The sequence below is a fragment of the Rhagoletis pomonella genome, unplaced genomic scaffold (genome assembly GCF_013731165.1).
Source record: "Rhagoletis pomonella isolate Grant_MI unplaced genomic scaffold, Rhpom_1.0 Rhpom_scaffold_00006, whole genome shotgun sequence".
NCBI lineage: Eukaryota > Metazoa > Arthropoda > Insecta > Diptera > Tephritidae > Rhagoletis > Rhagoletis pomonella.
The window spans coordinates 69,597,663-69,621,838 of NW_023458560.1; the positions used below are offsets into that span (position 1 = coordinate 69,597,663).

General features: G+C 35.0%; 1 protein-coding gene across 1 annotated transcript in view; it reads left to right on the forward strand.

The window, feature by feature from the left end:
* Positions 1-424: 424 nt before the first annotated feature.
* The window catches only part of LOC118742072 (receptor-type tyrosine-protein phosphatase N2-like), a gene marked incomplete at its 3' end in the record, with an annotated part of 108,950 nt that continues 85,198 nt past the window's right edge, over positions 425-24,176 (forward strand). Inside the window, exon 1 of the mRNA XM_036474040.1 lies at positions 425-876. Within this exon, the coding sequence (XP_036329933.1) occupies positions 816-876 (61 nt within the window). The remainder of the gene's footprint in view (positions 877-24,176) is intronic.

Consider the following 24,176-nt stretch of genomic DNA (forward strand, 5'->3'; position numbering starts at 1 on the left):
AGCTTTCACGCAAAAAGCTTAAAAAGCCCAACAGCTGTTTATCGCCATCTTTTATATAATCATAGTGTATTCATTTGTGGGTGGCTTAGGGTGTTTTTCCGCCTGTTGCGAAATTCCCTCAAATACACAATTGAGGCGTTACAATCTTCGCTCAATGGTTGCCGATTTACTGCGTCGGCGCAGTTGTGCGGAAGGCCTACGCTCTGTGGCCTCGCGGGCGGCTGAAGAGTTTTGATTACACCAATGCTTTCTTAGCTAGTGCTGATCCAACCCTATTCAACCCAATACCTGCTACGTTGCCTCGGCAACATTTACTCTTTGCTTCGTTACACTTCGTTACTGCTCGTGTGTACGCCTGCCGTCAGCCGCCTGTCGCGTGGCAGCGCTGGTCGCTAAACAGCTTCGTAGCTGCCACAACCTGATGCTTTGCATCAGTTCGACCTGGTGAGCGCAGACTGAACGTTCGTGTTGAGCGGTTAAATAGGTGCAAGTATCCCAAAAGTAGCATAGTAGAATCTTCCTCAGTACTGTAAAATAAACTGCTGCAGCTAATATTTACACATCAGTATCAGCATCATCATTACTATTTAGTAGTGGCAACGTCTGGAACAACAACAACAACCTGCTGCTCCTACGGCCAATTTTCGTGTAGAAGAGAATTGTTCGAAGAACTTGTTGACTATTTGCATTGTTTGTTAGCCGCATTTGCGTTTGCTTTGCCAGTAGTTTTTGGCGACGGCGTGAAAATTTTTGTTTGGCCTACAGACATCACAAACTTTGCTAACATATGGCAGCATTTGTGCCATCATTGTTGAATGACAATATGCAACACGCTTATCGCCAGTTTAGCCCTAATAAGGCAGCAGCTGTTGGATGGTAAGTAGTATCTTTTTACTAAATCTTATGTATGTATGTATGTATGTATATATGTGTGTGAAACTATTGTGTCTTGCCAAAGGGTAATTTTCCCCTCAAAGTGCTCTTGAGTCAGTGAAAGTGTCATCCATCAGCCTGAAGAGGTGTCAAGTCAAGTTCTGTGTGTGCAAGTGCAAAAATGTATCTGTAATCTGTATGCGACCTGTTGACATATGGATGCTTGTGTTGAATAGTGTTTAGAAAACTACATACATACTGACTCGTAAATGAATAATTGCTTATTTAGTTAGTGTTGCTCAATAAACCGAGCTCATAAATGCGAACAATATCAGCCACTAAATTTTGCGCCAGCCCCCAAACCACCAACGAAATATGTAATTGCGTCGTAAATTCACTGAGTTGATGGAATGCTTGATTTATGGCGGCCATTGATTGAAAGCTGACTATAATAAAGATAGCATACTCTTGGGCGCTATATGGCTTAAATAAATTTACAGCGTGTGTACTTAATTATTAACATAGCCAATTTACTGATATGACTATAAATAGAAATAGATATTTCTCTTTAATTTGATATAAGTATGATAAAGTTTACACGATATAATAATAATTAATATGAAAAGTGATAGTAAGCCATAAAAAATTGTCTATTGGGCTATCACATTTGCTATCTGAAAAAAGTACTTTTAATAAGCCAATTTGTGCTTTTTTAATGTTGTAATGAAATTCGCTTTAGGACGCAGGCATAAATGATGAATTTATTTTTAGCTCATGCAAAATGGAGAACAAAGGTTTTCTAGCACCATTTTATCTACCCCTGAGTTTATATTTATGCTTGCCACGTGTGCTGTAGTCAATTTGATATGAGCTTATTTTATCTTTCAAAATTTAGACAGCTGTTGAAAATGCTTCGAGGCATTTTTTGGAAATAATATTGGAATTGTGGAAATAGTTCAAATACCAATTTTTCTTGCAAAAAAAATCTCATTAAAATTTTTGTAATTTTATACCCAGTGTAGATCTGGGATTGCATGCAAAAGGGTGAACGATGCCCATCAACGGGTTGAAAAACTTCATTGCGCACAAATTTCAATAAAGTTCAGTGAGGCACACTCAACATTTAACAGCCATCTTTTTAGAATATTGGACTTTGCAAATATATGTAATTTTGGATGTTCTGTGCGCAATTCATACAAAAAAACTCGAGCAAAAATGTCCAATTTAATGCCGAAATTTGACTTTGATATTCTTATAATTTGGTTCTCAGAGGGTCTAGAAAAAGTGGAGATCCAGTAAATATTGCAATCTCCAATCTTGATTTGCAAGTGCATCTCAATTGGAAAATCAACCCATTCTCTAACAAAAGGGCACCTTTTTTTTTATGGAAAATAATCTGAGTTGTTCTGAGGAAAGCTTGGAATTCAAATTTTATTAAACTTTTAGTCAAACCTTGGGAAAAGTTTGGAGCAAAATATTTTATATCCAATTAAGAATCAAGAATTCCTTAAAGATTGAAAAAAAATTGGAGAAATGATTGCTTTGAACAAATTAAGTTTTGAATAGCACTACCACTTACTTTTTGTTCGGGTTATATAAAATCGTTAAAAGGTGGCACAGCATCTTTTAATATTTTTCACTTTTTAAAAAGTGGGATTAGTATAAAAGAACATTAGTAGCTTTTACACGTTTTTTTCAAGAACACTACTTTTTAAGCTCAAAAAGTAATTGTGGCTCAATGAAAATAATTTTGCTTGAACGAGTAATTCGCATAGAGTGTTAAGAACGCACATTGTGTGGCCAAATGGTTCCGAAACAAGAAGTCTCCAGTAACTTCCAGGCATCCATTACAAATAGAGCTTTTATGGAAGCCATAATCCGAACTTGGAAATAGTAAAACTGGGGTTTGGTTTAGTTAAGCCGAACTACCAAAAATGTATACCAATGGGCAAGACCCACTTTATGCTAAGATTTGTGGTACTAATGCCTTAGAAGAGATAGAGGTCGAAATGCTACATCAGAAATACGTCAGGCAAGCTTTTTAGTACCAAAGTACTTATAATAATATCAAAACTGATACATGATTGCTTAAGTATCCTAAACCCTCCTAAAAATTCAACTGGGTTGGATGTCCTGGGCAGCCTAAATAGACTTCAAACCAACGTATTTATTTAAGCATATTGGACTTCAATGGATATTTTACTGGACAATCCCACACACATCCTGAGCACATTTTCTGTGAATATCTTGCTTTATTCAGGCACAGACCGACTTACATAGGCTGAAATTTTGACCACTCAGAAAAAACATTCCTTGATGCTAGGAAAAAAGTGTTCTATTCTTAGGAAATATTACCTTGAAATGGCTCCAAAGCCATGGCAGCCTCTATATGAGTAACTAAACGATTTGACACAGTTTAAGGAATACACAATTCCTCAGTTTTAGTAGTCACTATTTTCCTTCTTAGGAAAAATTAACTCGTTGGTGGAATGGTTTAACAAGTAATTTTTAAGCTAAAACAAAACCGACTTCAATTCTCTTATACAAATTTCATATTATCGCTAATTTTTTTCATGATCCAATGTAGTCCAAAGTTATGCGGCAACATAGATAAAAAAAAAATAAAAAAAAACAAAAAAAAAATAAAATTGAAAAAAAAATTCCGACGAATTGATAACCTTATCCTTTTTGTGAAGTCGGTTAAAAAGAAAAAAATTTCTCATTTATGGTATTTGAGTATCGAGTAAAAACTGAAACTTGGAATTATATGTTTTTGTTGCAGAATAAACTTTATTTTTATAAACAAATAATTAGTGTCGTAAGGGTTATGTTAAGCACTAGACAGCCATTTGTCGGTTTGGACCCAGAGCAAAAAAATTCCAAATATTGCTTCTCTCCTTTTAGAAGTTCCGCAAGGTATTCATACTAACCATGGACAGGTCGATTTTACCTTGGACTTTTCCATGACAGTGAAATTATTGCATTTCCTTATGTTCATACTTCCATATAAAATGTATGAAAAGCTTTAAAAAGCTTCTCTCAAGCGTACTCACTGATCTGTGCCAATATCGTTATAAAGTTCATAAAGTTCGCTCCTACATTTTCTTCGATACCCGTCATAAATTCTATTAGGGCTGTAGATTTGACGTTGAATAGTTCTCTCGAAAGTCCTTAAAGCATTCAAATCTGCGACATTGTTAAGAAATGTTTGCTCACAATTTTTCTTTGATGTGTGAGTTCAACAAGAAGCATCTGTGGATTACCCTTCTGCAATGTTGCCATATTCACCGTTTTAACTGTAAATTACAGTTTCTTATTTTAAACTGTTTATGGTATTTTATTTGAAAATCATCGTTTTTTGTATCCTCTGTTTAATAAAATAGCTATTTTGGTTTTTGGTCTTGGAAGGTTAATGATTTTTCGTCCTTAATACAGTTTTTACAGTTAAAAAACAAAAATCTTGAAACACTGCCCTCCAAGTAAATAATTTCACCGGTCAAATAGCGAACGTTTGAGTCAGTGTGTGACGCAAAAAACAAAATGAAGTCGTCTGAAACTTTTTTCAAACTTGCAAAATTAATTTTCAATCACTGAAACTGCTCGTAAACCATCATTGCAGACAAAAAGTTTACTTTTCAATGCAAATTTCACCAATTGCGCACTTTACAAACAAATCATGTCTGTCTTCGCCAGACAATTCTTCAGAAGACGTTTACAAAAAAACAAACTTTTCAACATTAAATTCGAAGTCAAGCGCCATTTGAAACGACGTAGGCAAAGAAAAAAAAGAGAATAGAATTGGCAATAAAAAATGGAAATGAGACCAACCGACAATTGAGAAATTGCACGCCATTCAACCCATTTATTTGTCGTGTCAACCCCTAACACCTGCCCAGTAATTTTCTTTGCGAAGTTTTTCCATTTAGTTTTTGTATTTCTAATTTTTTATTTTTTTTTTTTGCACTTTGCCTGTAGAAAACACGTGAAGAGATATGTAAATACTTATTTATGCAAGCAAACAGATTTATGTATGAGAAAGAAATAGACTACGAATATTTCTACAGTCAAGTCGTTTGGTAGAAAATTGATATGCTCATATTATTCTATGTAGGTATGTGTGTGTGTGTGTGTGTGTACTTCAATAGTATATAAATAGTCGAGTTCATATTGCAATGTTGGGAAGAAAAAAACATTCGCTTGCACTTCAGTATAGAGTTGGGCTTGATTGGCTCGAACGTGATCGCCATTTTTCACAACTATTTACTTTTCGTTTTTCAATTTTTCCTTTTCACCATTTCGATTCGATTCACTCCACTCTTCGCTTCAACCACTTTGAAGTGATGCTCAATAACCGCATGGCGTACATAGATATGTCGCATGCCACAAAAGGATTAAATAACAACGAGAAATTTGTAAATAAAAGCCAATACAAAAATATGTAGTATAGTATGTATGTATGAAGTGTATGTATGTACATATTGGAAAATAATTCGAAAGGACACATACATTCACTCACATTGGTGGAAAAACAAATGTGAGCGCAAATTTTTATTGAATTTAAATTAAGCGGCAGGAACATACAATGGCCGAACAAATTATAGCCGCACCACATTTGGACAAGTTTTTACAAATTATTATTTTTTTTTTTTTTGTTATTTCATTTTAGATTAAACCCCTTGTACCTACAGCCAAGTTTCAAACTTTTGCAATAATTTAAAAAAATTCCACAAACTTTCTTAATAATTTCGAGATTTTCTAGTTCCTTGAAAGATTCGGAGCATGCAGTTTTGCAGCCCATTGAGTTCGAGTAGAATATAGTACATGTATAAAATGGGTAAAAATTATCGTTAATTTTTTCTAATTTTTTTGTCGAAGATATTACCCTTTGCTTCCACATAAAAATAAATTGTGTTTATGCGTTATATGGAAGTAAATATTTAGGAAGAAAAAATTCTAAGAAAGTAACGGTAATTTTTATCTATTTGATACTTGCACTTTACTCTACTAGAATTCAAAAATTAATTTTTTACCAAAGGTCCAATTTCGAACTTCGAAGGCCCATATCTCGATTTCGGCCCACCGCCCAGCCAAGTGCTGTACAGTGTAATGTGTACCCGATTTGATAGAAATTGATAGATCGGTTACCGAGATACACATTTGTGATCAAAATTGGGCGGCGCGACACTCATTTCTACATTTCTAATAATCCCAATTTCGGTTAAGAGATTATTATAAACTTCGATTTTGAGTGAACTTGCTTCAGTTGTTGGTTTATCGCCATTTTTGTGGGCGTGGTTATTGCCCGATTGATTTGTACCGAGTTTGATGAGAATTGGTGATGCGGCTACTGAGATACAGTATTTCATTATAAGTGCGAGAATTCTACTTCACATACTAATTTTTAACAATTCGAATCCAGTATTTAAGAAAATATCGCAGGTTTCGCATTTTCTAAAAATACATACCTTTATATGGAAGATGGACGCGGTTAAAGTCCGACTTCGCCCATTTTCAATACCAATCCATTTCGTACAAAGGGTAACCTACAACCTACCGTGTAGAAGGACGGACGGACATGTCCAAATCGACTTCTCCCTTTTTTCGGAGCATTTTGGTATATGTATATATGTATATCGATTCCTTTAGTTCTTTTTTACAAACAACACTTATGCGAACAAAGTTATAATACCCTTGGGCACAAGTACGTTCGGTTATAAAAATGAAGAGTGAAAATATGTATAAGAATATATATATACATAGTATGTACATATGTATATGCAAAATCCATAAACTTGTGTCACTTCGGCGAGTGTCTGGTTTTTTCCAACTCTCTTTAATCCCTTTTCACATTTGTCAGTTAATTAAAGTTTTGTCAGCATCGTTTTGTTTTTTTTCGAAATTCCATTGATTTTTAATTCATTCTCGCCACAGTGGCGATTATTTTTCACTCACACACTCGCTCAGCTACAAATACACATACATATGTACGTATGTACCCTGCAGGGAAAAGCAAATTTCCATTTGGGTACTAGATTTTTATCGCCAAACATGAATCAGTCCGATAGTAACTAACTAGGGCCAGCAGTTCAAACGTGGTACACTGAGAAAAGAGTTTAGTTACGTCAACTAAAAATGTTTTCATCAACACATAATTTGGTTATAGTTACCACATCATGTGTTGAGAGGAATATATTTGGCTGACTTTTTTTTGAGTGTACTTTTACTATTTTATTTTACGTTTTTAAACTCAATATCTCTAGCTAGGAGTGAAAAGTTACTAAGTCGACTTTTTCATAAAAATGTATATATTCTGATGCAAGAAGCAATAAAATCGTTTTCTAAAATATCGAGCTACCTATTTTATTTCTAATCAAAAATGTTTGCGCTCATTTATTTTAAAGAAATACAAAAACGAAAATCGGGCAATGCTAATTCTCTCACCGCTCTTATTTTTCGTAAAGCCGTGACTTAAGAATCTAAAATCTACAGGTTCTTAACTTTCTTACGGTAATTTAGCTTTTAACCAACTACTGCTAACCGGTTGGCCAAAATATAAAGTTAAGTTATACATATACAACAATTTTATTGAGCTTGAGGCCATTTTCAATGAAAAATATTTGTGGAAAAGAACAATAATTTTCACATAAATATTTAGTAGGTACAACTTCTACCATGTGTAAAGTGTTGTTCTTTTTCCATGAATAAAATTGTTGTATATAATTGTTATAAGGCCAAAATAGCAAAAAAAGGCAAACAAATTAAGTTAAGTTACCTAAATTAAGTCTAGACCAACTGAGCTTACATACCGAGCAAATCAAAAAATTTCCATTAGAAATCTATGTCTAAGGTGATGAGTTTAGAATTGGCTCGGAACTATCGGAAAAGGGTTTAAGAACGAACTAAATCTCGTCTGTAGAATTTAGAACTGGTTCGGAACTGTGGAAAAAGGGATGCAGCGGAGGCACCACACCATATTTTGTTTACTTTAATTAGATATTTGTTAGGCGGTCTTTTCGTTCGAATACGCTTTCGTTCTGCACTTCACAGACGCCTTTCCATAGTTTGGAAACACAAAACAAAAATGTTGTATTAACATATTGCGTCTGATGAATATAAACAATAACAGCAAGCACCTCTGCACTCCCAGTTACAGCCAAAGGTAGGCGTTTTCAAATGATCAGTTTGAATTCAATTTCTAACACATTTGATTACAAATTGCAAACACTTTTCTTTGAAAATAATTTAAAATCACTACCTTAGAAAAACCAAAAAGACTACGTTTCAAAAATCATATTACTTTTTTGTTCCTCGATTTAGACTGGTTCGGAACTATAGGAAAAGGGATGCAGCTGAGGGCAATCCACACTTCGTAGGACAACGCAATGTCATTTTCGTTTCTACAAAAAATATTGCCTTCTCATTGCCCTGTTCTTAGTATTTGTGCGTAGAGGGCAAAGAGAATGTAACCTTTTTCGGTAGAAACGAAAACGCCACTAAATTTGCCAGTGGCTAGCATGCAAAAGAGAACCAGTTCGACACTAGTACGTTGCTCCACAAAGTACTTATGGGGCATGAAAATAAGTAAAGATGTCTGTGAGCGCTTGCAGGATAGGCTGCGGTTTGTTGTAGCGCATATATCTACGTATGTATGTATGGACGAATGTAAATGTGTTACGTGTGCACACCCATAAAGCCAATAGGTCACTTACATGCATATACACATACATACATAGGTCTTCGGGTTTTGTGGCTTGACGGGTTGTGCACCCGCAGAAGTAATTTTCTGCTGTGAAATGGGCTGTGTCGCCAGCAAATTACATTTAAAATTGCTTGTAATAGATTTGTATGAAAATGTTTTAACTACAAAAAAAAAAACAAACAAGCGCAGACTTACATAAGTAGTAGTAAGTAAGTATGCGTATGTATTTATTTAGTACTTAGGGATCACTGCTGTTTGAACGAAGTAGCAAAAAGGCAAGAGGAGAAATGGCTTATAAATTAATATTAGATTGACCTTTTTTTCTGAGATAAAATTTTATGGGTTGGCGTATGGGAACGCAAAGAAAATTGCTTAAATTTTTGCGTCTTATTCCTCGTTCGCTCTTAATTCTCCAAAGTTGCTCCCTTTCTTAAAGGCAAAAAAATATAATTCGTATTATTGTATTGCTTTGTGGCAAAATATGTACGTATTTATTTTTTTTCAAGATTTCAGCAATCGTAATAATTTTGGCTCCGCTTCCCAGTACTTACCCAGCAAAAAACACGATTACCACAGAAGCGAAAGTGGAAACGAGCTAGGCGATGGGAATCGCTTACCCTTTCGCTTCAGGAAGGCCTTATTTTAACATGGGCATGTCATTGGCGGTAAGCCCTTACCCGCAGCATTACCTTCAAACGAAGGGAGAACGCATGCATAAACAGAATCCAGAGAAGCGAACAAAGAATGCCTTACAGAGAAACTAATGTAGAATGCCCAGATGAGTACATACTTATTTACATATATTAAATCAGAAAATGTGTTAAAAGATTAAAATTAATTAAAATTTATATAAATCAGTTTTTATACATACATATGTATGTATTTGGGTATTTAGATTTTACTTAAAAATCGGTATGTACATACATGCACATTTAATTAAGCTTAAAATTGTACTTCCTCACTCTTGTACTTCACTTCATTGACTGACTTCAACTTCGCTGCAAATTGAACAAAGCAAAACATGATTTTTATGCGAGACAAATTTCCACAGAAAGTAACGGTAAAAAGGAATTTTTGGGTATTCATTCTATTTTTCAGCTGGCTACGATGTAGCATTCTACTTTGCATTCCCTGAAATGAAGCAAAGAAGCGAAATAAAAAAAAAATATTGTAGGACATTCTACTTTGCATGCCCTGAAATGAAGCAAAGAAGCGAAAAAAAATAAAATGTTGTAGGACATTCTACTTTGCATTCCCTGAAATGAAGCAAAGAAGCGAATTAAGAAAGAAATATTATAGGACATTCTACTTTGCATTCCCCAAAATGAAACAAAGAAGCGAAATAAATAAAATATTGTATGACATTCTACTTTGCATTACCTACAATGCCTAAAAGAAGTGAAAAAATTCGAAGGCATTACAACGCTATGCCTTCTAGAACACGTTACCACTAAAAGCGATTACCGATTTTTTGCTGGGTAAGTACTACGTTATAAGTATACCAACTCAGTAATTGTAAGTCTTGAAGAAGCTTCCCATCATCTATTCGTTTTCCCCGAGATGATAAGTTCCAAAAGACTCTTTTACGAGCATGCAAAAGAGTTGCCACCTATAGAAAACATCAAATTTTACTTGAATTAACGGAATTAGGTAATTGGAATTTGTTTCACAATACGGGTGTAAGACGAAAGAGGTTTAAAAAGGTTGCCACCTGATTCATAAGTTAAATTGAAACTATTTAATAATTTGAAAGAATTATTACAATATGGATATCAACTGAAATATTTTTGAAAAGGCTTCATTTCTAAACTACATACATGTAGAAAATATTTTGAAGGGGGTTAAAATAAGTTTGAAAATCTTCTATGTTTTTGGCTGAGTTTAACTCTAGAGAAGCCAATGTAGTATCGGAAAAAAACAAACAACTCCTAAAAGCGCTAAATCAGTCATCGAATTGACGCAAAATAAATTTAATTAAATTAAACGGATAATCTAAAAAATTAATGAAGAATTTGGGCAACAGGTCGGCTCCATAGCGCGTCAGTTTTATGGCCAATTAATAAAAAAAGTCTATTTGAATTAGGGAAGCCAACTCTTGGGGAATTCCCCGTTTTGCGGTAATTTTCAAATTGCGTGGGGAATCGGGGAATTGACCTTTTTTGTGGGGAGTTTCAGCTCATTCAATTCTAGTACATACAATAAAGTTTCAAATGGCTAAAAATTACCGTTGGTTTTTTTAAATTTCCTTTGTCATATTTGCTTTGATATAACGAATAAACATAATTTATTTGTATATGGAAGAAAACCGCAACAACTTCGCCAAAAAAATCTTAAAACGAAAATTTTTAGCCACTTGAAACTTGCACTTCATTGTTTTAGAATTGAGCGGGCTACAAAACTCAAAATCTTTCTAGAAAGTCCAATTAAAAAGTCCAAGATTTTTACGAAAGTTTGTTGAATTTTTTTCAAATATTTTTTTTAAGAATGAACTGCCTGTATTTTTATAAAAAATAACCAAAATTCAATAACAAAAAAAAAGAATAATAATTGGTGCGACTAAATTTTTTTTGACCACTGCATGTATGTAAATATCACATAGATATTTTTTATTCTTTATTTGTTAACTAACTTTATAAAAGTTTGGTTTGGATTATCATAGATGAATTACGTTTAAAAATAAAATAAAGAAAGACCAGTAATATATCAAAATACCTATAATTTTTTATTGTACGTAAGGAGATATCTATGGGTGGGGAATTTTACGAAATTTCGGGCAAAATCGGGGAATTCTCAAAAATTAGTTGGCTACCTTGGTTTGTATACAATATCTTTACGGCTTAATAAAAAAAAAAACTGGGGTTCCGCTTTCCATATTCTCCCAAATTCAGCGATATTGGCTTGGTAGAACTTTGACCAAGAACCAGTTCACCGATGGAATGAAAAAGGCGCATATAAAACTAAATGTTCAGGTACTAGAACCGAATAAAAGAGTTTGGAATAGTGTTTAGGAAATTACATATTTTGGAGAAATTTTGTCCGGAACTTTTACAGATGTGCTAAATATGACAACGGATTAAGGCAAGGCAATGCAGCTTACTACCGTTGTAGTCCCAAATCTCTTTAAAGGCTTCTTTATTTTTCTCCCTACAGTCGGTTGTGGGTCTGTGTTACATTTCAATTCGTTACTTCACAATTTAACACTTTCCAGAAGCAGCTGTCGTCGTACTTGTGTAAGCGAAGTAATAAAACTTTCGCAAACGCCTGCTGTGTTGTTGTGTGGAGGTATAAAAAGTATTGCACACATAATACGATAATTCGAAAAAATAATAAAATCAAAAGAGAAAAAAAACAATGCAAGTAAAAAAATACCTTAACACGCGCAAAGTTATCCCCTCACCCAAAGGTACAAGTAAAACAATAACGAAAAAATTCAAATAATTTTATTATTGCTGTGCTTAAAAGTCTTCCGCTGTTAATCGCTGCATCAGCATAACGGTGTATCAGTGTGCACATTTGTTCTACGTAGATATAATTTGAAAGTGTTTGCAATGCTTGAGTGTGGCTACGTGAAGCCAAAAGTAGAAGCAGAAGCTAAATATTTTGGGAATTGCAAAAGTTGCGCAATAAAAAAGTGGCAACTTAACTTTCATGCAAAAAAAAAAAACGAAGGATGAAGCGAAAATTCACGCTGCTAACAAGAAGTTGAATATAACAAAGAAGCTGCAGAGTTGGCACGTTACAGTTACAAAATAGCATTTGGAGCAGGTGAAGCTGGTGGGCGCGCTGAAGTCGAGGTAACAAACAAATTTTTAAGACACAAATTGTTATGAAAATTACATTGTAAGAGAAGCGCATGTTGAGGCAAAACAGCAGGCCAGCAAAATGGGGCGAGCACAAAAGACGAGGGAATGCGAGGTAGGAGGCGCAGTTGGAGGCGCTGTGATGTGCAGAAGCAATGTGAATGAAAAAGTTGCACATGCAAATTACGCAAATTGTTGGAAGCCCTCAAGGGGTGGGTAGGACGGCATCCAGCAGGGTGTCTGCAAAAGGCAACCGTGTGGGCGTGTAGTAAAATTGCGTGCAGCTGGAAAACTTGTTAAACAAATGGACTTTAACGTGGACGTGGACAGACGTAACTATGTATTTGTAGAAGCAATGAAAGCATACAATTGATACAAATGTCCAAATCAGAAGTGGCGGGCGACATTGCAAGCAATTATTTAGTTTTTGGTATTCATAATCTGAAAAAAATATATTGAAAAAAAAACGTTTGCGTCAGAGCTCATCTCGTCAGTCTGCCAATTTCACTACTGAGCTGTGTTGCCAGATTAGTTTTTTTTACAGAAAACTGTAAATTTCCTAAAAAAATTGTATTTTCGACCTAAATTTCAACTTAAAAAAAAACACAGAAAGTTTTTAAAAAAATTAAGGTTTCTTAATTCTATTAGAAGTATTAATTATAGTTTTTCGCCCCTCTTAAAACTAAGGTTTCCGAAATTCAGTAATAATCTTATTTATTTTTAAGGTATTGTTTTGAGTACCAACTTTGAGTAAATTAGGGTACTTAAATTTCGAAATATCCAAGTTTCCACAATTCTAAAAAACACCGTTATATGAAAAGTGGGCGCAATCCGATTTTAAAAATTTTCAAAATGTTGCTCTTTTGTGTCAAGTACAATAGTTATGCCGAGGTTGGTATAAATTGATTCAACGGCTGCCGAGATACACATACGTGCATAAGTGTCTGAGCGACGCCCATTTTCTGTAATAATCGTATTTTTTGCTGAAGAATTATTCCAAACATCAATTTGCTTCAGTAATTACTGATTCTCTAAATTACCGTTATATGGGACATGAGCGTTGATATTACCCGATTTTGAAATTTTTTTTTAAATTTTGTATGTCGTGCCAAACTCAACAACTTTGCCAAATTTGGTAGAAATTGTTGGCGAACCCGCCATATGCGCCACCTACCGTGGGATCAGCCTTCTAAGCATAGGTTACAAGGTCTTATCAAGCGTATTGTGTACCGTCAACTGATCAGTGTGGCTTTAGATCAAATCTTGGAGGAGACCCGCAAGAAAGGATCGACACTCACCATCAAATTTGCCAAAGACACCATGGTTGTAAAATCAATTTGGAGTTTGCCAAAGTGCGAAAATAGGTTTCTTTTACTTCAACATATTATTTCATAAGCACACTAGGAATTGTACACAAAAATGTGCGGAATAGGAATAAAGGAAGACTAGAGAAGTAGCAAAAATTCCAGCTGTTTCATGTTGCATACTTTTAGGCTATATTTATAACAATTCAGCAACCAGTCAAATGCTACAACAGCTTCAAAGTTCAACTCGTTTAAAGAAATGATTAAAAGAAAACATCTCACAAACAAAATTGAATTTTATTTTCAGACTATCACCCTGGATGTGTTTGATGTCGTTGGCTTTTGGGGGCAAATAGTGCATACCGGCGAGAGCAAGAAACTCCTGTTACGCTTCCAGCTGCTACTTGAATAAAGTTACATATTTTCGAGAAAAGTTTCCAGCTAAAACATTTTTACTCGCAATTCTTTACAGGCAATCCATTACTTTGCAATATTCGGACATTTTTCCTGCAATTTCAATTTGTTTTCTTGTTCAACTAATAAATACTTATTAACTAACTATCTCTGTGTGTGTGTGCTTGCAGTTATTTATTGAAAGTTTAATTAAAAGCGTTCAGTGGAATTTGCTATTTGGATTGCTTGTTTAAAACTGTTTGAAGTTTTTTCATTTAAATTTATTGCAATCTTCTTCTTTGAACGCACTTCTTCTAAACTTCGTCCGCTCGCTCAAGCGTCCTAATCAAACTTTGCCCTACTGCTCCTCCTACTTTGGCACAAAATGTTTACAACTTTTATTTATTTGCTTTGGATTCACCAACCAATTATGGCAGGCGAGTTTATTAGGAACAATACTTTGGGGGGCTGAAAGTTTGCTTTGTGTATGTATGTATTTGTATTTCTGGTAAATTTGTTTTATTTCGTTACTTGACTCGTAGTGACTTGTACATAGATTCAATACATTCTCTGTTTACTTAAATACTTAGTGAAAGCCGACTTGAAGCAGACCGCACGTCCTTCACTCCGCCCAAACCCCCCCCCCCCAAATTAACGGCACTTATTAACGAAATTAACTGTAGTTTGCGAAAGTTCGCACTCGTCACAATTTTCGCTGCTCCACGGCTATTGGTGAGTTGTGTCGAGTGGCAGCAATTGAATATTGGTAACTCAATTGCGCAACAGGGCTGAGTTCGCAGTGAGCGCAGCAGTCAATTAAAAGTTTCTAACACAGTTTTCTTGTTTTCTCAGCTTTAAGGTCAATACTCGTTAGGGCTAATTATACTTTTGATGCGTGCCGTTCACAACAATGATTTGGGTGGATTTTTGTTGTGGTACGGGTATTAGGTATTTCCCCATTCAATTTGACTTTTACATTCGTCAAACAAATACTCGAGCAAAATATTTACAAAATTGCATCATTTGAGTATGCTGTGTTAAAGCAAAAATAAGTGGGCTGATTCGTTCGATAGTTTTTGTGAGCAATTTTTGCTTTTTTTTAATTTTGAGCCAGTATTTAGTAAGAGCCAAGCAGTGAAAGAGGCAATGTGATCTATTTTGCTGCTGCTCCCCATTCCCATGGCTTCTACAGAAACTGATCGTGAATGGCCTCTACAGAAACTACTGATCTGGCTGCATGTTTGTAAACGATTGTAAACGATTATTCGGTTTACTGATACTGAGTAGACATTCTATCCGTGAGCCTAGAAATTTGGCAGATCGGTTCAACACCGTTTCGCTGCAATTTTGAAACTTTGTTTATTAATAAGAAGTAAGCAGATAAGTACTTTCACGTAAAAATTCCTGGTGCATCAGTAATGTTAGTGTCGGTAAGGTTAGTATCATGACGAGCGGCGAGCTCTCATTAAGATCTCACTAATAGATCGGCCGCATTTTACGGCTACTTTAGAAGTAAGCGACACTTTTTCACAGGCGGCTAGGCTTTGAAATAGCTATCCGTTCGGCACGAAGAACTGTAGAAATGAGGTAGACGACTTTATCCGATTTCCACTCATCTCTTCGTGTATCTTCGTAGAGTCACGATTTCACAGCAATCGATGCAGGGTTTTGAACGTTCTCATGGAATGGCTCATGTTATTATCCGATCGGTACGTTTCTCAGAGAATAAAAACCTTAAAACTAGCAGATACTTTGTCTAAGCCCCAATTTCAGATGAGCTGATTAAATAAAGTTTGTAAACTTCAGAAATTCATTTTCAGATCATATATTTAAACTGCACTTGAATAGTCAGTAGTAGTAGTAAATATGAGATATGCAACAACAATTCAAGGCAAAGGCAACAGTGTTGCCACTTGTTTGACATATTTGAATTAAAGTGATCTGATACCCAACGAAAGTGAAATGGCATTTAAATAACTAAACCATTCAAGTGCTATTCAAATTTTCATCTGAAATTGGCCCCAAGAATATCGAAATTTTAACTTTCTGCGGCTCTTAGCTCACTGAGTGTCACACGCATGGGTAATAATTGCGGTGACCATCCGTCCTGTTTTTTGCTGGACCATTCCGTTATTCAAAGGCCTGTCCTGCGTAGTTTTTCAAACAGAAATACCTCAAAATGATAACTACGTGAGAAATGCGGCTGATTTTGAAGCATCAACAAGTGAATGCGTTCTAAATTTTGTTCGGCCATAGACAATGGCCGGCAAGAAAATGGGGCCCAGCATCACAAGTATCAGTAACACTGCTCTACAAATTTTATACTAATCGCGTTAACCTCTATTTTTTCAAGCATATTTTGGTTCGATGAACATGAAAACAGTATCTATACAATTTTTTTTTCAAAGAAATTTCGAGATTTTTTCGAAAAACGTGTTTTTTGGTGCTTTTCGGAGCTATTCATCAATATCTCATGAAAAACTCTCCCAATCAACGTAAGCGATATACAGTTCGAAGGGTATTGAAGTGTCTCATACAAACATATATAACTTATGGCGTCGACAAGAAAAATCATTAAAAATCGACGCAAGCTTTTAGCCACTTAAAACTTGCACTGGTTTTACTAAACTTACATAACCTATGTACCTGCATACCCAGATTTTTCTAAAAATTCAGTCTAAAATGTACAAAGTTAATATGAAAACTTGTTGAATTTTCCTTAATTCTGTATAAAGTTTGACTTATGTGGTTTTGATTAAAAAATGAGCCATATTTTTATAAAAAAAAATGACAAACAAAAATTTTTACTTGAAAAACATTGTGAATATTTAACGAAAATCACCATGCACTCACCTTTAAGAATCAGCGTATATTTTCTTGTTATTTTTATGCTATGTACGTAAATTTACGTATGTATGTATGAAGGTATATTTTTTTAAATTAATTTAATTAATTTTTCAATTCATATTTATGGTCACCGTAGTAATAATGCTTCTGTGAAAAGATCCCTCGTTTCGGCACTCATGGGTGGGCAATAAAAGATGCTGCTCGCAAAGATACCTTTTGACCAGATGCAAAGGCCCTGTCTATTTTCGGCATGAAAAATGGCCGAAAGGAGAGCGAAAATTGACTTAGCTTTTTTTGGTCAAATCGACGAACAAGAAGAAGCTTTTATTCGGGTAGTTATTGTGATGCATTATTCATTTGCCTGAAGCAACTAAAGTGTTTTAGTTTTTACCAAAAAATATTTTAGTGGAAAACGTTAAAAAATTTTAAAATGAAAGAAAAGTACAAAATATTAATTGCGTTCTAAAACCATAAGTTTTAACTTAAATTGAAGTTAGTGCAGCAAGTTCGTTTTCTAACTTTTTTGCCTTTTGAAAATTTATTTATTTATTTGTCTATTTACAAAATCGCACAAAAGTGTTGAAAGCTATGAAAAAACTTTTATTTCCTGTCGTTAGTCACCGGCAATATCAAAATGCTTCTGAATTTTTTTTTGTTTTATTATTTCGGAAAAGCTGAAAGTTGAGAGAAATTGCTCCCCACCAATAAACAAACAAGAGTACTGATCACTCTTGAGACGTACTACAAACATGTAGTACATAAATACATATATGGCGGTAGTGCAGGGAATTATGCCGAAGGCGGATAGAAAGCAAAAAAGTTATAGAGTACCAAAACTAAAGCGCCAACCATATGCAGCGACTAAGTATTTATGGCGAACTTTACAAAAAAAAAAAAAACAAAAAATCCGTGCAAGGAGTGCATTCGTTGTAGCTGAAGTTATAGAATGGCATATTTCTTGGCGTTTTTTCTATTTGTTATTTTCGAAAGTTGAATTTTTCATTGAAAAGTTGGCACAAGAGAATTTCTCAAGCGGCAGCGAGCGAGAAAAAAACCTGCAAAAATATAGATGGGTGTGTGTATGCGGTAGTTAGTACACCTACTGACACGAATTAGGGAATATTTATATACATTAGGGCGCACCCCTAAAAAATAAACAAATCAAAGAACATTCCAAAATTACAAAAACAAATGTTGTAGACGCTGTTACGGATGGAAAATTATATTTTTTTTTATTTCGCAAGACTAACAAAATTTTAACTTTGACCAGCGCTGTGAGTTTATGAATTTATATGAATAAATTTCAACAATCTGTCAAATTTATCAGATTTGAAGTCAAAATTTTGTCGAATTTTGGCGATGTAAAAAATTGAGTTAAACCCAGGCGAGCTCTAAAAATTAAGAACAAAATTAAATTTGTATGACTCTGTTTATTTTGTACATAAAACGTAAAGCGTAAAAATTTTGTTCTTGATATTTATTAAGGACCACCCTAATGTGCATGTACATACATACATATATATGGCTTTAAATGACTCAACAACTTTTCAATACAGCTTGACTGCTAGCAAAAACAACTACAGACATCCAAACTAACTAACGGGTGATTTTTTAAGAGCTTGATAACTTTTTTTTAAAAAAAACGCATAAAATTTGCAAAATCTCATCGGTTCTTTATTTGAAACGTTAGATTGGTCCATGACATTTACTTTTTGAAGATAATTTCATTTAAATGTTGACCGCGGCTGCGTCTTAGGTGGTCCATTCGGAAAGTCCAATTTTGGGCAACTTTTTCGAGCATTTCGGCCGGAATAGCCCGAATTTCTTCGGAAATGTTGTCTTCCAAAGCTGGAATAGTTGCTGGCTTATTTCTGTAGACTTTAGACTTGACGTAGCCCCACAAAAAATAGTCTAAAGGCGTCAAATCGCATGATCTTGGTGGCCAACTTACCGGTCCATTTCTTGAGATGAATTGTTCTCCGAAGTTTTCCCTCAAAATGGCCATAGAATCGCGAGCTGTGTGGCATGTAGCGCCATCTTGTTGAAACCACATGTCAACCAAGTTCAGTTCTTCCATTTTTGGCAACAAAAAGTTTGTTAGCATCGAACGATAGCGATCGCCATTCACCGTAACGTTGCGTCCAACAGCATCTTTGAAAAAATACGGTCCAATGATTCCACCAGCGTACAAACCACACCAAACAGTGCATTTTTCGGGATGCATGGGCAGTTCTTGAACGGCTTCTGGTTGCTCTTCACTCCAAATGCGGCAATTTTGCTTATTTACGAAGCCATTCAACCAGAAATGAGCCTCATCGCTGAACAAAATTTGTCGATAAAAAAGCGGATTTTCTGCCAACTTTTCTAGGGCCCATTCACTGAAAATTCGACGTTGTGGCAGATCGTTCGGCTTCAGTTCTTGCACGAGCTGTATTTTATACGGTTTTACACCAAGATCTTTGCGTAAAATCTTCCATGTGGTCGAATAACACAAACCCAATTGCTGCGAACGGCGACGAATCGACATTTCACGGTCTTCAGCAACACTCTCAGAAACAGACGCAATATTCTCTTCTGTACGCACTGTACGCATTCGTGTGGTTGGTTTAATGTCCAATAAAGTAAACTGAGTGCGAAACTTGGTCACAATCGCATTAATTGTTTGCTCACTTGGTCGATTATGTAGACCATAAATCGGACGTAAAGCGCGAAACACATTTCGAACCGAACACTGATTTTGGTAATAAAATTCAATGATTTGCAAGCGTTGCTCGTTAGTAAGTCTATTCATGATGAAATTTCAAAGCATACTGAGCATCTTTCTCTTTGACACCATGTCTGAAATCCCACGTGATCTGTCAAATACTAATGCATGAAAATCCTAACCTCAAAAAAATCACCCGTTATGAGTACAACCCCATTATGTACATATGTATGTATGTACGAGTATATGTATATCTGAACAAAGTTTGCTGCGGGCGCCCACTAGCACCAACTTGCATTCCAACTTAAATATTTATTTATACATTTTTATAAACATACAAACATATGCAGGAATGTTCATATGAACACACACATATATATATTTGTATAGGTTTGTGTGTGCAACCCGTTCAACACACAAATTTTTCCTTAGTCCCCAACTTCAACATCGACATCGTGTCGACGGCAATCGCAAGTCAAGGTTGTCAGCAGTTGTAGCTGTTGGTTAGCGGCTGCCGGAGTAGAGCACCACTACAAGCGAACAACAGCTGCTGCTTGTTCGAGTTCGTTTTGGTTTTTTGTTTTTTTTTTTGCTAGAGTTGTATCGTTTACGCTTTCGAGGACTTAAAATTTGTTACCAAATACCAAAAAGTCACTTCACGAAAAAGGGTTGAACGAGCCTCCACCTCCACCTCGTGCTTCTCTTCATCACTCTCTCCTGTACTTTTTCTCCACTGCCATTCACCGCCCCACATCATGCATAATCGTTTTTGCCCTGCCTCGAGTGAGTGACGGCCTCACCCAGCACTCACCCACCCACCCCCATTGGCCTACGAAACTTTTACGCCTTCCCTCCTTTCTCTCTCTCATAACTCTGGCTGCCTTTTTGCCTCAACCCTTCCGCTGCGCGTCTGACAAGCGACCGCATTTTCCTGCTTATCTTTGTTTAAAGTTTGTGATATCCACTTCGTTGAACTTCTTAAATTGACGGCGAGTTTAAAAAGAAAACACGAAAAATAGTCGTTGCTTGCAGCACAAATTCTTTGGCGAACAAGTTGCGCGCGGTGAACTGTTGTTGTTGTTGTTTATGCTTTCCCATTGGCATTTCTTGCGTGGTTTTATTCTTTTCTTCGAGCATCGTTTTCCTTGCACTTCAGCTGGATTGCAAAGTTTTAATTTTCAATTTTCACTTGCGTTTTCATTTTCATTTTCATTTCCGTTTCGCCGTTTCTTACTCACATTTCAGTTTATGGCTTTTTATTGGGTTAAAAGAACTTTTACGCTTCCAATTTCCTTCGCTAGCTCACTAATAAGACACTAATCCGCTCATTCACTCACTTACTCGCCTAATCTTCTAAAAACTCAGTAAGTATGCAAATTAATGCAATGCAAACTTCACTTCTTTCACTCAATCAATTATTTCAACTCATTGACGAGATTCTCGTATTTTCTTCTCTCAGTTCTAGATAACTTTTTTGCGTTCTTAGCTGAATTAAGGACGCAAGGAAGTACAAGTGCCATTTAGTCGAGTTAGTGAACAAAGTACAAAATATTTTTTGTTTGAGAAAAGATTTATAGGTATTCAATATAATTTTCATAAATGTAAGCATATCTGTGAATTATGGCCATTTCCTCGATGCCAGGTATGGCCTTGAGATGTCAATAAACGAGGAAAGTAACCCTTTTTAACCAACGTTTAGCGTTTATAAGAGGAAAATTAATGCACATATATAGTACAACGTAGCTGGAGCAAACAAAAATATTATGCGCTGGTTTCTTTAATGTTTCGGCTCCAATCTTTAAAACATTTTCTTTCGTTTCCTACAATGCCGTAATTTTACCAGATTCAATACAAGGTATGTTGGACAATTTTTTATATAGAAGAAAATGCCAACACAATCATCAAAAAAAAATTAAAAAAAAACTTAAACTTTATTATACTACTTAAAAATTAATGGCTACAAAACTGCATAAATACTGCTACATACTCTGATTAAAAAGTTTGTAAATTTGATGAGCATGGTTTTTGATAGATAATACGCTTTGTTTTTATAAAAAACAAATAGTAAACATTAAATAAACCAAAGAAAAATACCGAAATCGTGTTAAAATGTCGCGTGTCTATTTGTTGGCCCGTCACCGTATGTTTAAGTTTCCTCTTGTTCTGTATGAATTTTTTACGATTGAAATATTTTTGAGTGCTATCAGTAAAAATTATAATTAATAATTATGCATATTTAGCTTTTTATTGGTCGCTCAGAAATTATAATTATTTTTCGAGTTATATTTTCTAAATCAAAAATAAAACTTATTGTTCGAGAAATATTTTTTCCATTTAAAATTATTGTTATTAGATATGAATTTGGTATTTTTTTTTTTTTTTTAATCAAAAGTAATCACCAATCTTGGAGTTTTATTTTTGTATCGATAATAAAGCTCATGTCACTTATTTTTATAGTTTTGGAGTATTATGGCAGACCCCCCAAAAAGCTCAAAGCTACACAGCGCTTTTCGAATAAGTATTTAGTGGAATTTTATTACTTCGCACTTGCCACCATATGCATTCAAAAACTACAACCGACTTAAATGTATGTATTAATAAAAAATACGGTTGATAAATTTGCTGTAATTTTTGAGTGCATAAGTTTACGAGTGCAAAGAAAAAAATTTCACTAAATACTTATTCGAAAAGCAATGCGGTGTTTTGGCTTTTTCGTTCTGTTCAAAAAACATAAAACTTACAAATTAATTTTTATTTATGAGATAAAATAAAGCTATAGAAATGAACTCCATCTCCAATCAGAGCGAAAAAATAACAATCGAAGAATTAGTTTTATTTTTTGATCAAAAATATAACTCGGTTTTTAATTTTTATTCCTGAATAATAAACTAAAACTCAGGAATTGATTATTATTATTGATGATAAAATTTTTTAAATCGTCAAATTGTGATTAAATATCAATGTTTTTGATAGAACTTATAGTGATTGCGGAATCGGCTTTTATACCAGAATACCTTCATTTGTATTTCGATATACAGTCTTTAGTATTTAGAAAATGCATACATTTGTACAGTTTTCAGAAAAACATTCACAGTCGTTGACCCCGGATGTTGTTGTTGTTGTTGTTTTTGTTCTTGTAGCGGCTACAATAACCCCGCCCAGGTCGGCTAGCATCTTAGTCGTTGTCGTCAAGCTCAACTAACGGAAGACCCAAGAACCGTGCACTCTCTATAGGGTCTGTCCACAGGGACAGAGGCGTCAACTGTGTGGGGTTTTGCTCTCCGCATGCCGGATACTCATTTGGCAAATCTGCATTTAGTCTGCTCAGGCATGAGTTCAACCTGCTGCATTAGCCAGAGCGAAGTAGGGATTTTGTGGTCCGACTCTCCCGAGGCATATATATACCACCACGTAACCGTTTTCTATAATTATTTTTTTTATCGGAATGCTGGTATCTGAAGGTAGGTCCCATCCTACTTTGGTTTAGTTCCGATCATTTGGTCGTAAAGAAATTAACGGTACTCAAAAATTTGGAACATGAGCATTGAAGTCGGTTTGCTAAAAATTACGTTTTTGTTTATTACCTTTTATGTCCGTGCTTGGCAAAAGAAAAAAAAAAAAAATATTTTTTAAAGCTGTGTCTTGGTTTTCTCCCGACTGCCATTTGTTAATTTTCCGCACTGAGTCACTAAAATTTAAACAAACAAACCCCAAACGTATATCAACTCGCTTCAGTTATGCGCTCCGCTTATTCACTTTACAGGCAATTTTTCTTCATTTCCTCACCATATTTTTAAATATTTCACACTAATCTTCCTTCTTTCTACACTTTGCCGCACACTCCGCATCATACCCTTTCCTTCATTCGCTAGCATTTAATTGGTGTAGATTTTCTACAGCCTGAACGAATGATGGGCAAAACTTTGAGCGCCATTAATCTAATAGGATTTGGTTGTTGAAAAGTTTATTTTTTCCCGGAAATTCTACAAAGAAGGATTCGCTTTACTTTGGCTTAACTGAGAAAATTTACGTACTTAAAAGAGATTGGCGATTGTTGTTGTTGGGTAGCGTGTCGGCTAAGCCGTCAGCGCAACGGTAGTCTGCTTGATTTACCGCATTTCTCACGCAGTTTAAACGAGTCAGCCTCATTAAAAGTTAGTTGACCTAACCGATTGCGGGTCTTAAATTTGTAGCTACAAATCTCCGATTGTTGAAGAGCAAATTTGAAAGGATTTTATACATACATACATATGTAGTAAGGGCTATGCACATTTTACGTTAATATGTATTGTATTAAAAAGGCAGTCAATTTCGCACTCTTTTCATGCAAACTCTGTATAAATTTTTTTTTAGTTGGAAAGAAGATTATTGCGAAAAAGGATAATGTTCGGTAATAGACAGTAAACGGCTTTATTAAGGTCAGAATCTTTGAAGTATTTATTTGGGTTATTTTGAGTGTAAGTGAGTATGAGTGTAAGTATGTATTTCTTGTTTGTATGTATGTCTAGTTTTTAAATGAGATATTTGGTTTCGCATTTTTATGACAGACAGACCTA